At 40.9% G+C, this 15,318-nt stretch overlaps 1 protein-coding gene across 2 annotated transcripts; it reads right to left on the reverse strand.

Moving 5' to 3' along the window:
- Positions 1-6,780: 6,780 nt before the first annotated feature.
- On the reverse strand, positions 6,781-14,336 carry LOC128562179 (putative oncomodulin-2). Of its 2 annotated transcripts, none has more exons than XM_053556862.1 (5): positions 14,282-14,336; positions 9,752-9,819; positions 9,003-9,135; positions 8,447-8,556; positions 6,781-7,034 (listed from the first exon to the last, which is right to left on the reverse strand). In XM_053556862.1, exons 2-5 carry the CDS (start codon positions 9,810-9,812, stop codon positions 7,009-7,011), a joined length of 330 nt encoding a protein of 109 aa, XP_053412837.1. In that variant the 5' UTR covers positions 9,813-9,819; positions 14,282-14,336; the 3' UTR covers positions 6,781-7,008. The 2 variants fall into 2 exon arrangements, with proteins under 2 accessions (XP_053412837.1, XP_053412836.1); XM_053556861.1 differs by lacking the exon at positions 14,282-14,336 and adding an exon at positions 10,555-10,587.
- Between the last annotated feature and the right edge of the window lie 982 nt (positions 14,337-15,318).

Consider the following 15,318-nt stretch of genomic DNA (forward strand, 5'->3'; position numbering starts at 1 on the left):
AGGGAAAATAGTTTGAAAACTTCAGGTCAAAGAATTCTTTCCTTTGTCTCAAAGCACATGTTTTTGGAAGTTAGTGTAAAGGCCAAGTCTTAGGTCAGAAAACTTGCATTTGAGATTTAGCTATTTACCAATGGTATGACCATTGGCCAATTATTTAACCTCAATTTCCTCCTGTATAAAATGAGATGAATGTGGGTCTCACAAGGTTGTTGTAAATACTACAGTAGGTGATACAAGCGAGAGTCCTCTGTAAAATACAAAGTACTATATAAATATGTGAGATTAACATTCTATGGTATGAGTCACAATTTCTCCCAGGACACCTCTATGTCCTTCTATACTTTGCCTCCCTCCTCATACAATTAGTTACATTAGTCATTAGAGAGATGATACTAAAACAAATCAAAACATCCAGAAGGTGAAGGAAATGCTTATGAGTGTCCAAAGCCAAGAAAACAAGAAGGCTTAGATGCTAATGCATCTTTCTCTTCTAGCACAATTCTAAAGTGTGCGTGGTGTGAGATGGGAGTAGGACTGATGAGAACGCCCACATGGGTATGGAGGTCTCAGAGTAGAGAGAGTGTGTGTCTTACTTCCCTGCAGATCACGAGGAGGTGGACATCCTTTTTGAGTTCCCCTCTGTGTCCCCTCTACATCAATGGTCAATGGTAGAGTAGCCATGGCCACAAGAGTGTCTAGGCAGGAAGCCTCTACTTTATGCAGGAAGCAGCCCAATGATTTACTTGTGCACAGTAGTAATTCAGAGAAAGTCAGAACTGAGAGGCTTAAAAGTAAAGATGAGTAGAAGCTATCTGTGACCCATAAAACCACAAGACTGTAGAGAAATGAGCATAATTCAGTGGTCATTGTAGGGATTGAGCATATTCCTTTCCCATCAGAACCTTGGTATGGTAGAGCCCTCCTCCCAACCTGGGGAACAAAGAGAGAAGGGGAGGCTGAATTGCAGAGCGTAATTAGGCTTCTAACACCCAGCACAATGGGAATTCAAATAAAGTTCAGTTATAGAAATAAAAGTTAGATTTTTTGCACAAAGACTTAGTAAACTCAAAATTCCAAGGGATTGAACTTCCCTCTTCCAAGGGAAAGCATGATTCTGTGGTGGAAGGGGAACACGGTTCCAAGTAGTTCCAGAGTGGTTGGTCTGGACAAGGTGTCCCATACATATCTCCTCCCTAATAAGAAAAGTGAACTTCTTTATGGTAGGACTCTGTTGGAGTCATCTTCTCGTTCCCGTTGTCTAACGCAGTGCCTGCCTCAAAGGACACAGTGTATGTGTGTTTAATGAATGAATGAAGAAAGCAGGAAGTAGGGTGCATGGAGATGTTAGTGATGCACTTCTTCCTTCAGAGTTCTGGCTACTGCATGTGATGCAGATGGAGTTCTGGCTGTGGGCTGATCTGACACTCTAGTGAATTCTTTTATTCAGCTCAGTACTGAGCTCCAAGAAGAAAGTGCTAGGGAGCGGTTTGGGTTTGCAATACATCTCTAAGACCATCTACACAAAGGGCTACTTCATCTATTTTGTTGGCAGAAATATCAGATCTGTGAGTTGAGTAAACCATCTTTTCTCTGTTGATTTAGATAGAGCCTAGAGATCCTGTCTCATTTAGAGGTGACTTTTCTTGTGAGGGTACATCTTTCTCTTGAAGTTAAAATTGTTCCTGATCGCTATATGCTCCTTTAATCACCTGTAAAGAATCTTTAAAAATGTATGATTCTTTTATTCAAAAATTTAAAAAACAGGGTGTAGGGTGGTGCCTGGGTCTCAAAGGGGTGCTGGCCCCATATACTGAAGGTGGCGGGTTCAAACCCAGCCCCAGCCAAAAACTGCAACAAACAGACAAACAGAAACAAACAAACAAACAAAACAAAACAAAACAAAAAAAAAAAACAGGGTGTAGTGGCTCATGCCTATAATCCTAGCACTCTGGGAAGCCAAGGTGGAAGGATTGCTTGAGCTCAGGAATTTTGAGACTAACTTGAGCAAAAGCAAAACTCCATCTCTACTAAAAAAATAGAAAAATTAGCTAGCCATGCATGGTGGCATACACCTGTAGCCCCTGCTACCCTGTTTCCCTGAAAATAAGACATCCTCTGAAAATAAGACCTACTCACAGCAAAGACAAGACGTCCCCTGAAAATAAGACCTAGCGCATCTTTGGGAGCACACCTTAATATAAGACACTGTCTTATTTTTGGGGAAACAGGGTACTTAGGAGGCTGAGGCAGGAGGATTGCTTGAGCCCAAGAGTTTGAAGTTGCTGTGAGCTATGATATGCCATGAAACTCTACCCAGGGCAACAGAGTAAGACTCTGTAAATAAAATAAAATAAAAATAAAAATGAAAACAAAATAGTTAAGGTTTAATTTGGGAAGAACCACTAGAAAAAGTATATTTTATATATGTATATTGTATGTAATAACATAATTTTTAGATGTTCATTGCAGGTATTATGCAATTACATAATGTGATACATGTAAAGAATTGCAGGTATGATGTACTTGGGAGAGCTGGGTAAACATCCTAGGGAAGGGGTGGCCCTGTGGCTCAAGGGAGTGGGGCGCCAGCCCCATATACCAGAGGTGGTGGGTTCAAACCCAGCCCTGGCCAAAAACTGCAAAAAAAAAAAAAAAAAAAAATCCTAGGGAAGGCTGGTGCTGTCTTCATATTTGATGCTGAAGCTAGACATCTGCAGAGCAGAAAATTAGCAAGAGGAGGTGGATGTACAGTTGGGGAAAATGGTGACCAATGGGGACCTGATGAGGACAAACAGAAAACCCATGTTTGTCTCTGGCTGCTTCCAACTCTGATAATGAGGGGGTCCTCTAGGAAAAACTGGCATATTTTTGTCACAAAGGAAAACACATACCTTTGTGAGGATCCTACACAAAGGAGGTAGTGGCCATCCCAAAAGACCTCCCAACAGTAAAATACCGTGGCTGCCACTTCATGTCACCCTCCAAATCTCAGGCAAAATGTCTTGTGGCCAACCCTAACTGGATACTTACAACCTAAGCAAGTTGACATATTGTAAAGCCACCACACAAATAATGCCAAGATTTGTGAAAGTGAGGCAGCAGGTACACAGGTGTTTGTTACATTGTTCTGTCTTTCCATCTGAATGTTTGAAATACTTTATGACTTAAAAATAATTTAAGGTGTGAATTCATATAGTCGTTAGAAAACTCCCAGAAAAATAATGTCAAAACCTACTATCCCTACTGAAAAAAAAGTTGACCCTTTGAAACTAGTGAAAACATCATGTAAATTTAGTCTTTCCAGTGAATAAATTAACAGGCCAGGTGGAAACTATCCTGGTGATTCCAATTTCATCTGTCTTCTTAAGTGTTTGCAAAGTAATACCATACCTTAACATTAGCAGAAAGCTATAAGATAGGTTTTTGCTTGAAATTGGATTCCTGAGTACTCATTACACAAAATTAAACTGCTGTTGTCACACAGAATTAACTATGTAGCTTGTAAACCTGTACAAATAGGCAGGCAGGTTTCTCCCATCTTTACTGTTTTCCTAAACTTTGCTTATGAACTGGAAAGAACTATTTTGAAAACCTACATATTTTAAAAACTCTTAAAAATACTTCTTAACGCGATGAGGCAGAATACTAGATAATAAAGTTTTTAGAAATTCTTAGTAGTCTCAACTCTCAACAATTAAGCACATTCTCAAAGCTGGCTTTAACATCACACTCCACTAAATTATGAACTTCTCCACCAAACTGTAAGCCAACATTGTAATTAAGTATAAATAGTTCAAATGAAAACCACTGTTGCAGCTCTGTTTTATAAGCAATTAGGAAAAATAACAAGACACCTGGCTTTTCAACTCTAACTTACGTTGCAACCCAGGCCTTCATTTCAAAGTCAAAACACATTATTACAGCGCTGAGGACAAGCTCTTGTAAGGAAGGTAAATATCAAGAAGGCAAGTGTTTACATATGTGCCAAATTCTTTTCTAGATTGTTATAATTTTCTTTAGAGTTTTTGGGTCTGGGTGTGTTATATTTAAAATTTGTCCTCAGTGTGTAAAAACACGTAAGAATGAGTAAAAAAGTGAGTAGAACCTTCAGGAAAACAATAATTTGCAGGGCTTCCATTAATTTGAGTGTGGGACACATTCTTGGCATGGAAATGTTTTTGTTTGTTTGTTTGTTTGTTTTTGCAGTTTCTGGCTGGGGCTGGGTTTGAACCCGCCACCTCTGGCATATGGGGCCGGCGCCCTACTCCTTTGAGCTACAGGTGCTGCCCAGGCATGGAAGATTTTTTAAATCAGAATTTCTTGCTTCTTTGGTTTAGTGACAATAATTGGGTAAACTCTACATCTCTGTTCTTCATTTTCCCTAGTTACCATGCTTCACTTTTTTTTCTTTGAAGGATAAGGTATCATTATGGTGCCCAAGTTGGCCTCTAATCCCTGAACTCAAATGATCCTCCTGCCTCAGCCTCCTGAGTAGCTGGAACTACACGCACCCATGGCCACATCCAGCTAACACCACCATGCTAGGCTAATTTTTCTATTTTGAATAGAGATTTGGTTTCACTCTTGCTCAGACTCATCTTAAACTAAGCTCAAGTGATCTTCCTACCTTGGCCTCCTAGAGTGCTAGAAGTACAGGTGTGAGCTTATGCTTTGCTTTTTAAAAAGGCTCTAGTCTTCTCTCAGTATTCTGCAGTCTTCCCAGCTAGAGACAACTACTGTTAAAATTTTGCTGTCTAGGGCGGCGCCTGTGGCTCAGTGAGTAGGACGCCAGCCCCATATGGCGAGGGTGGCGGGTTCAAACCCAGCCCCGGCCAAACTGCAACCAAAAAATAGCCGGGTGTTGTGGCGGGCGCCTGTAGTCCCAGCTGCTTGGGAGGCTGAGGCAAGAGAATCGCGTAAGCCCAAGAGTTAAGAGGTTGCTGTGAGCCGTGTGATGCCACAGCACTCTACCCGAGGGCGGTACAGTGAGACTCTGTCTCTACAAAAAAAAAAAAAAAATTTTGCTGTCTATTCTTTCATTCTTTTGTCTCTGAGATACATTGAATAGGAAATTTGTACAAAACTTATATGACTAATCTAGCTACTTTTTTTTTTTGAGACAGAGTCTCAAGCTGTCACCCTGGGTAGAGTGCCATGGCAACATCATAGCTCACAGTAAGCTCCAACTCTTGGGCTCAAGCAATCCTCTTGCCTAAGTTTTTTGTATTTTTAGTAGAGACATAGTCTCTGCTAAAGAGATAGGGTCTCTGGCTCAGGGTGGTCTCAAACCCATGAGCTCAGGCAATCCACCCTCCTCGGCCTCCCAGAGTGCTAGGATTACAGGTGTGAGCCACCACACTCAAGCCCTAACCTCGGTACTTTTAAAAAACATTTTGTTTTCAAATTATACTTACCATCAAAGATTTGGAAATGCTAATATTTTTTATAAAACATAAATTGAGAAAAATAACAAATTATTTTAATTCTTTGACCCTCCTCAAAAAGCTCTTCATTTTAAGGCTGTATTTCCAATTTTGAATCCTTTGAAAACTGCCTTCATGTTTTTTTTGTCAACACTGATACCATCTCTAATAGTATTAGTCTTATTTTAAATCTTATTACTTAATATTCTTCCGCTTGATAACACTTTTGAGAACCTGGTACTTCCTTTATTCTTGTTTTCAGTGATGACACTAAAATGTTGCATTTGTGCTCTTTTATTTTGTCTAACTCACATTTAAATAAATTCATAGTTATTACAATTTAAAATGTTGATCCCTGTCCCCCGAAAGTCATCTTGAGGTCCCCTTCTAGTATGCATCCCATACTTTGAAAAACTGCTTTATCAGGACTCTCCAAAAAAAAAATAGAAGTTCAAAACTCACTAAGCTATTTAGCTGTTTGCAAGGAAGCAAAAGGAAAGAACCCCCAAGCATCGTGAGCTCGGGAGTTGGGTAAAAAGTGTGAGCTTTTGGACAAGCTCACAGGAAAATGCCCCAATTACTCCCTACTCCCAGTAGTCCTAAATTCTCAAGGGTCAGACAGAGAGAACAGCTTTAAAGTGCCACCTGGAAACCAGCCTAATGAGAATTTCCTGGCTTGAAACTGCCCAACCCAAGAGACAGCCCTGTAACCGGGCCCCTGAGGCTTGCCTCAAGTGTTAAGGCAATTCTAGGTGTATTTGGCTCAGGTGGTATCTCCTAAGGGCCAGGAACACAGTGGCTGAGAAAAAAGGGGAGGTGATAGGAGGCCAGGTGAGAGCACGTGAGTTTCTCTGATAGCTTATTTTTCTAAGGAGAAAAAAAAAAAAAAGGCTTGAAATTAGGTCTTTTTGTGCTAAGTTAGAATAGTAAGTCTCCTTGGCTTTGTAGACCACTAGAGCCACACACTTTGTTCTGTCCTGTATGATTTGCTTTTACTTAACTCTCTCTTGTCACAATCTAACACATGGCAGAAAACACATCAATAAGAGTAATTTTATGCTGGCTTAAATCTCTTCATATTAATTTCAGAATCAGATGATTTGCTGAGAAAAATTCTAACATGACAATGCCGTTTATTTGTGACTTAAAAAACAAACAAACAAAGCACACCAAAACCTATTTTCCCTGCTTGCTCATGTGTACCACCAGTGCAGCTTGCTTAGCACTTGATGGACCAGAAATATTACAAATAGCTTTTGGTTCCCAGCTTACTTTAATCTCTCTACCTTTCTGGAGAAAAACAAAACACCCACACATCAGCAAATGATGAGCAACGTGTCTTTATTGGGTGATTTTTAAAGGCATTGTCTGCAGAAGGCCATACAGAAGTCATTAGGACGGACCCACCACCAAAAAAACACGAATGACTGTCTCATTACCTCACTAAACAATGAGCAAATTGCAGGAGCTTGTCAGGGGATAATATAAACAAGATGGGGGCAAAACGTGGGGTTCTCCATTCCCAGGGCTTTGGAAGCCTTCCAGCTGATTATCCCTTCCTCTCTTTTCTCCAAAGACTGGGCCTTTAAGAATGCACCATTTCCTGGAATTCTAGAACAGAAGAGGTGAGAATAGGGTCAGTGAAGATGGCTCAGTACTTTACAGAGATGCTGTGGATGATGAGAATTCTCAAGAGGGAAAGAAATGAAGCAAGTTGTCAGATGATGGGCAGGGCCCCCTTGGAGGGCAAAAAGTGAGGGAAATATGGGTTATCAATGACCGCCCATCAAGGGAGTCCTCAGTTCTCCATCCTTCTGCATAATCTTTTTTAACGAACATGTTCAGCTTTGCAACAGAGGCCCTTGTATTAGGACTTGTCAACCCAATCATTTCTCTCAGTGCATAAATTCACTATAAAATTGCCTATCATAATCTGTGAACAAATAACTTTTGTCTGGCCAGTTTAAGACAGAAACAGGAGATTTTCTTCTATTCTGTGGCTGGGTATTACATTTTTAGGAAATATTTCATAGGGTGGGACTTTGAACTAGCTTTCCTCTGTTGAACCCTAGCCCTACTCCCAAAAGTTCCTACTATTAAGGGAAGGATAATAATAATAATAATAAGTGAATGCCACAGACTGGAATTGAAAACTGGGGATTTGGTTTATATTTACTGTTGATCTTTGTCTGTTGGATGTCTTTCGTGGTTATGTTTAAATAAGTCAATCCTCCCCTACCTAATCTATCTTTCTAAGCTCTCTGTAAAAGCTGCATTAATTGCAGTGTAGTAAGTGATAGTGGTATAATTTTAAATAGATTTTTAAAATAAGGACCTAATGTAACAGTTTTTAATTTCAAATTAGCTCTACCAGAAGGCCTGCCATACGTTCTCCTGAGTTGGCAGCCACAAAGTAGCCAAAAAGCATGCTAGCAACATGACAAAATCAAGCAAAAATAGACTTACAGCTGTGCTAGTGTGCTAATGTTTGAATCTAGGGCTCTACACACAGAAAATTCCATAAATGATGATTGACTTATATTTCTGTTTAATATTCGCGTCTAATCTTGTAATTGTTTAAACCTTTGAAAGCCGAGATGTATTCCTACCCAGGCCCATAGACTCTTTGGGCTGAGACACACTTGAGAATGCCAGTCCTTCTCTTAGAGGGGCTCAGATCCCCGTGGTGGAAATTCCTTGTGTTATGTTCCAGGTGTATTAGGGCACCTTGCAAATAATTGTCCAAGTGGCTAGCTAGTCTTCTAGTCAGGTGAAGAATATTTTTCAGTTATAGACATTGACCAGTGGGACCAGTTTTTATGGCATATACCAGGCATCATGCCAGAGTTTCTACACACAACATTTGCATCCTCACTTCAATCCCATTTTACATGTGATTAGATTGAAGCTCAGCAAGGTCAAGAAAGGGGAATATTAATCTACATCTGTCTGATGTCACGGCCCAAGCCCACAGATGCTCCCTGATCTAAGGTGTTTTGTGCCATGTACAGGTGTGGACGTACCCTCAGCCCCAATTTTTCCATCTCCATCATTATCTGCAGCAGCCATCAAGGACTTGGTTTCTGACTCCGTCAGTTCTCTAGCACCACTCTCAAACTTCTGGAGGAAAAACCTACGGGATAATAAAGATTGATGAAAGATCGTGCATCTCTGTTTTATACTTTCTTTTTTCTTCAAGTTAAATCATCTATTTCTAGCAGTTGCAATAATCAGTCAAGGTCTTAGCGAGCAAAGATTTCCTTAAGTGACAGGAACCAATAGTGGATATTTGATTTTTTTAAAAAAGAGTTTTTGGAGAATTTTGTTAAGTTAGTTTGCCAAAAGAAATCCCTTCAGCTAAAGAACCTTTGCACCTACAGGCTTCAGTGCCCATGTTTAGTGCTGCGCATGGATAGATGTGTGGCCCACAGACTTGTGTTCTTGCTTTAATGATGCTTCAGCAAATAATGAGCACCAAAGCTGGCCATTGAAAAAATACTGAGCAAACTGGCCTCCCACAGCACCCCAGCCCCACCAGCAATGTCAGGACATGCCAGACAATCTCAGGACAAAGCTTACTTAAGCTCTTCTTCATCCAGGTATCCACTCTGGTCATTGTCTATGAACCGGAAAACATCCTTCACCTGACTGGCCGACATCTTGGAGAGGCCTGACGTCTGGAAGAATTTTTGCGGTTCAAAAGTATCTGGGTCTGAAGAAGAGAGAATAGGTTATTAAGATGCTCATTGGATCCCATTCTGTATTTGGGCCACAGTGTTGAAAATGTGAGTTATTAAAAAAAACTTCTGCAATATCCCTTAGCTACAGAGATACTTATCTGGTCCAGGATTTCTAGTCAGCCCAGACAGGATGTCCCCGTGAGAGCATCCCGAGTCTCCTCTCCCCGGGCTTTCTTACTCCATGTGGTTTTGTTCATCTCCCCTTCTCTCTCCTCCTCTGCCTCCCACCCAGTTTCCACGCTGTGTATCCAAGTCCCCAACCTCACTAGTCCCAATGATGGGAGCAAATGCAACCACAGGATTCAAATAGGCACGTGGCATTTCTTTTTTTTTTTCACTTATAGTAAATTTCTTTCATCTAATAGGAATGTAATCACATGCTCAGATCACACTCTCTATAATTTTATTTATCTAATTAATAGCAGTTTAAATCCCGGATTCCATGAATTTTTCCATCTAAGAGGAAATTAATTTCCTGGTAGAAAATGGATGGAAATTTTCCATCTAATAGGAACATTTTAATTTTTGTTGCTTTGCCAGAGGTGTTCTGATGAGAGGAAAACCCACACCTGCTGCCACCTCTTTTACCTTGGCATTCCTGCAGGGCTGCTGCAATGTCGTCTGCACTAAGCACATCAGTGATGCTCATTTTCCACCTGGTCACACAGAATACACGAGATGTGGTAAACAACGGGCAGGAACAAACCCATCTGGGGGTATTATACCCTCCAGGCTCAATGAAACCGTGTGCTTAAATGTGATAAGTGCAGAGTTATATTAAGTGATGGGACAGAATATCCAAACAAATACCAGATACCGAAAAGATCCCAACACCCTTCACCTCAGTGCCTGGTCCTGAATCCACTCCAAAGAGGAAATAAACATGTGCACACCACATAAAGAACTATTTGATTCACTTCTCTTATAAAAATTATATTTACACAATTGATCTACATAACTACCATTAAGAAGTGAACCATTTTACAAATGCAATAGCATTTTCCTATAGCAGCCAGAAAAATACGATGTTGCAAATTCCACATAAGGAAGGATACACCTTGGGCTGCTTGCAGACCTTCTGTGGAAGACATGCTGTCTGTCCCGAAAAGTGGGAATTAGGTGAGTAACAAGACCATCTACCAGAGATCAAAATTCTTCTGGGTGTCAAAGCCATGGGAAGAGAGAAATCTGAGCATATCATGCCCAAGCCTAACAGGAAGGCACATAAGGAAGAAGAGCTGGGGGTCTGGTAGGTCCACCAGCTACTCACCGTTTTAGATTTTTCCCTAAAGAAGAATCAGGAAAAAGAGTTGAAGGAGCAAAAAAACAGATGTGCTTTTGCTATGTTACTGACCTGCCTTATATAGAATTGAAAAAGTGATAGTTACAACCTCTTAGATTTCCTTTTCAAGGATCAAGTGAACACAGCTCGAATGTCTTGACTTACTAATTAAACTTCTTTTTTTTTTTCTTTCTATTTATATCTCAGGGGAATGTGGGTGGGATCAGCCAATTTTAAAAAACAAACCTCAACAAACTTTAACTAAGGTTTCAATTCTGCAGATGAACCCTGCTGGTAAAGTGTGGAGAAAATACCAGCAGCTTGGAAGGGAAGAGGCAGATAAAAACATATGGGAGGTGCTCTGTAAACTGAAAAGGCTCCCCAGATGTGTGTGGCTGCCATTTGGGGAAGGTCTGTTTTCAGCTTTTGAAACTGTGGGTGTGCAAGGCTGACCTCCATCCAGAGTTGACACACACAAAGTCAGCATCACTAAGTGGACACATAGGACTCATCTAATAAAGGAGATGGGACTGATTAGGTAGTTTTTCCTACAAAAGTCTTAGCTTTGACATTTCTCAGCTATAACTTAAATTGTACTAACTCAAAGGCAAAGAAGAAAGCAAACAATCAATCCTGACCCCCAAATTTATATTTGTAGAGGTGGGTGCTATGGCTCACACCTGTAATCCTAGCACTCTGGGAGGCCGAGGTGGGTGGATTGCTTGAGCTCGTGAGTTCAAGACCAGCCAGAGCAAGAGTGAGACTCCCCCATCTCTATTTTTTTTTCCTTTTTGAGACAGAGTCTCACTATGTCACCCTCAGTAGAGTGCCTCAAACTCTTGGGCATAAGCGATTCTCTTGCCTCAGCCTCCCAAGTAGCTGGGACTATAGGTACCTGCCACAACGCCTGACTATTTTTTGGTTGTAGTTGTCGTTGTCTGGCAGTCCCAGGCTGGGTTCGAACCCACTAGCTCTGGTATATGTGGCGGGTGTCCTAGCCGCTGAGCTACAGGTGCCAAGCCAAGATCCCACCTCTAAAAATAGCCAGGCACTGTGGCAGGCACCTGTAGTCCCAGCTACTTGGGAGGCTGAGGGAAGAGGATCGCTTGAGCCCAAGAGTTTGAGGTTGCTGTGAGCTGTGATGCCAGGGCATTCAGGGCAAGAAAGTGAGATTCTGTCTCAAAATGAAACAAAACATAACAAAAAAGCCTAATATTTGTGGAGGAAAAAATGTTATGAGGCCAAGGGTTGAGGTAAAGTTTATTTTTCTTTTGGCAAACATTTTTCGAGCCTCTATGTAGCCAGTACTGAGCTAGACTCTTCTTTTTTTATTATTGTGGCAAGTAATACATAACATATGAGGTCAGACAATTAAGTTCTCAAATTCATCCTAGAAAAAGTACTACATGACTCATTGCTGAATATCTCTATGGTCACCTTAGAGGTACCCCCTTAGGAGGCTATCTACCGATGCCAACACCTGGTCCACTCTTCAAGGCAATTTGGAACTCTTTTTCTGTAATGGCCATCAGAGCTGTCATCCTACAAGGTCTGACTATGAAGTTCCCAAACTCATCCCAGAGAAAATGTTACATACTTCATTGCTGAATATCACTACAGTCACCAGATGGCCAAGGGGAGTACTTTGAAGTGATATTCAGCAGTGAGGTAGGTAGCACTTTTTCTAGGATGAGTTTGTGAATGTAATTGTCTGATCTTGTAAAATGTGCCATCTTAACCATTTTAAAGTGTCCATAGGGTATAGTAGTGTTAACTATTAATACATGCACGTTATTGTGCAACAGATTTCTATAACTTAATCAGTTGGAAAAACTGAAACTCTCTATCCACAGAATCATAGTTCCCCTTTTCTCTCTCCTCCAGCACCTGGCACCCACCATCCTACTTTCTATTTCTAAGAGTTTGACTATTCTAGGTACCTCCTATAAGTGGATCATGGTGATGTTTTTCTTTTTGTGACTGCCTTATTTCAATTAGCATCATGTCCTCCAGGTTCATCCATGATGTAGCATATGACAAGATTTCTTTCTTTTTAAAGCCGGATTCAATTTTTTTTTAAGTGCAAGAAGAGATCCCATGTTGCAATCAGAAATGCAGAGTGGCTTAGAAGTAGATAATTCAGAAACTCTAGAGAAGTAGATTCTGCTCTGGGCAATGCAGCCTAGATGGTCATCTTCAATTTGCCCCCAATGTATTTCCCCTACCTTCGCCCCAGCACTGGATGTTTCTTAGTGTCATCAACGAAAAGTTTCTCTCAGGAGAACCTACAGGATTTCTTAAAGTACCAAACCTCTGGCCAGCACTGTATCTGTCTTGTTTACATTTTATTCCCCAATGCTCAGTACTGGCCTGAACTAGATTTAGGTGCTCAGTACTTATTTGATGAATGAATAAATAAAAACAGTAAAAAGTACCTGTCAATACTCTTCCCAACCAGCATCAACTTGCCCAGCCTTTTAAAAAGCCCTAAAAATAAGTCTCAAGAGTTTTGAATTAGGTTTTCTGACATTAAGTTGCTATAGAAACTAGCTGAGCCCTTTCTTTCTGTGGAAGTGTTTATGATCGCCCACAGAGATGAAAACATTTTTAAAAAATCTGCCCATTTAGGGCGGCGCCTGTGGCTCAGTCGGTAGGGCGCCGGCCCCATATACCGATGGTGATGGGTTCAAACCCGGCCCCGGCCGAACTGCAACCAAAAAATAGCCGGGCGTTGTGGCGGGCGCCTGTAGTCCCAGCTACTCGGGAGGCTGAGGCAAGAGAATCGCTTAAGCCCAGGAGTTGCAGGTTGCTGTGAGCCGTGTGAGGCCACGGCACTCTACCGAGGGCCATAAAGTGAGACTCTGTCTCTACAAAAAAAAAAAAAAAAATCTGCCCATTTAAATGAAAATAGCATATGGGTTAAACCAAGATACTTTAGACATTCATACTGGGTTGTTCTTTTTCTTTTCTTCTGCTTCTTATTTATTTATTTATTTATTTATTTTTTTGAGACAGACTCTTGCACTGTCACCCAGGCTAGAATGCTGTGGCGTCATAGCTCACAGCAACCTCACACCCCTGGGTTCAAGTGATCCTCCTTCCTCAGCCTCCTGAGTAGCTGGACTACATGTATGTACCACCACACCTGGCTAATTTTTCTATTTTTAGTAGAGATGGCACATCACTTTTGCACATCACTTAGGCTAGTCTCGAACTTTTAAATTCAAGGGATTCTCCTACCTCAGCCTCCCAGAGTGCTGGAATTATAAGTGTAAGCCCCCGCACCCAGCCTTTTTACTGTTTTTCTGATAGAAAATAAAGATAACCAGAAATCCAGTAAACATTTAGCTGAATCAAAGAGCCCCTTAAGTGTATGACTTGAATTCTGTCATGGACAATCTGGGGTTCAAAATGTAGTTTCCCACAAAAGGACAAATATTGTGTGATTCCCCTAATATGAGGAACCTGGAATATCCAAACTGACAGACACAGAAAAGAGAATGGTCGTAGTTATTAGAGGTTGGGGGAGGGGGAGTTAGGAGTTAGTGTTTAATGAGCAGAGAGTTTCAGTTTGAGATGATGAAAAACTTCTGGTGATCATTACACAACAATGTGAATATGCTTAATGTCCCTGAACTGTGCACTTAAAAATGGTTAAGATGGACTGAGCATGGTGGCTCACACCTATAATCCCAGAAAAGTTGGGAGGCTGAGGTAGGAAGACCATTTGAGGCCAGGAGTTTAAGAGCAGCCCAGGCAACAAAGTGAGGGCTTATCTCCACAAAAAAAAAAAAAAAAAGAAAGAAAGAAAATTATCCAGGCATGGTAGTGCATACCTGTAGTCCCAGCTACTCAAGAGGTTGAGGAGGTAGAAGGATCATTTGAGGCAGGAGCTTGAAGCTTCAGTGAGCTATGATCATACCATTGTACTTCAGCCTGGGAGACAGAGTGAGAAACTGTCTAAAAAACAAAACAAAACAAAAAAATGAGACAATAACCAAAACAAATCCCTTCAGAATGGGAAAAAAATATTTGCACATTATGAATCAGACAAAAGCTTGATAACTAGGATCTACAAAGAACTCAAATTAATCAACAACAACAATAAAAAGACACAACAATCTCATATATGACTGGGCAAGAGGCATGAATAGAACCTTCTCCAAAGAAGACAGACCAATGGCTAACAAACATGAAAAAATGCTTATCATCCCTAATCATCAGAGAAATGCTAATCAAAATCATCCTGCAATATCACCTAACCCCAGTAAGGATGGCCCACTTCACAAAGTCTCAAAGCTGCAGATGCTGGCGTGGATGTGGAGAGAAGGGAACACTTTTACACTGCTGGTGGGACTGCAAACTAACACAACCTTTTTGAAAGGAAGTATGGAGAATCCTCAAAGAAATCAAATTAGACCTCCTTTTGATTCTGCAATCCTGTTACTGGGCATCTACCTAGCAGGAAAAAAAATCCTTTTATCATAAGGACATTTGCACTAGATTGTTTATTGCAGATCAATTTACAATCACCAAAATGTGGAAACAGCCAAAATACCCAGATATATTAACAAGATTAACAAGCTGTGGTATATGTACACCATAGAATACTGTTCAGCCATAAAAAGAGATGGAGACTTTACATCTTTTGTATTAATCTGGATGGAGTTGGAACACATTCTTTGTAGTAAAGCATCGCAAGAATGGAGAAGCAAGAATCCAATGTATTCAATTCTAATATGAAAGCAGCAGATGAGCTAATACGTGGTGGTGGGTAGGGGAATGAGGAAGTGGGGAGAGAGGAGGAGGAAGGGGGTTGGGAGATCAAGGTATATGGCACACCTCTTGAGGGTGGGACACAATTATAAAAGGG

This window comes from Nycticebus coucang, chromosome 12 (assembly GCF_027406575.1).
Source record: "Nycticebus coucang isolate mNycCou1 chromosome 12, mNycCou1.pri, whole genome shotgun sequence".
Lineage (NCBI taxonomy): Eukaryota > Metazoa > Chordata > Mammalia > Primates > Lorisidae > Nycticebus > Nycticebus coucang.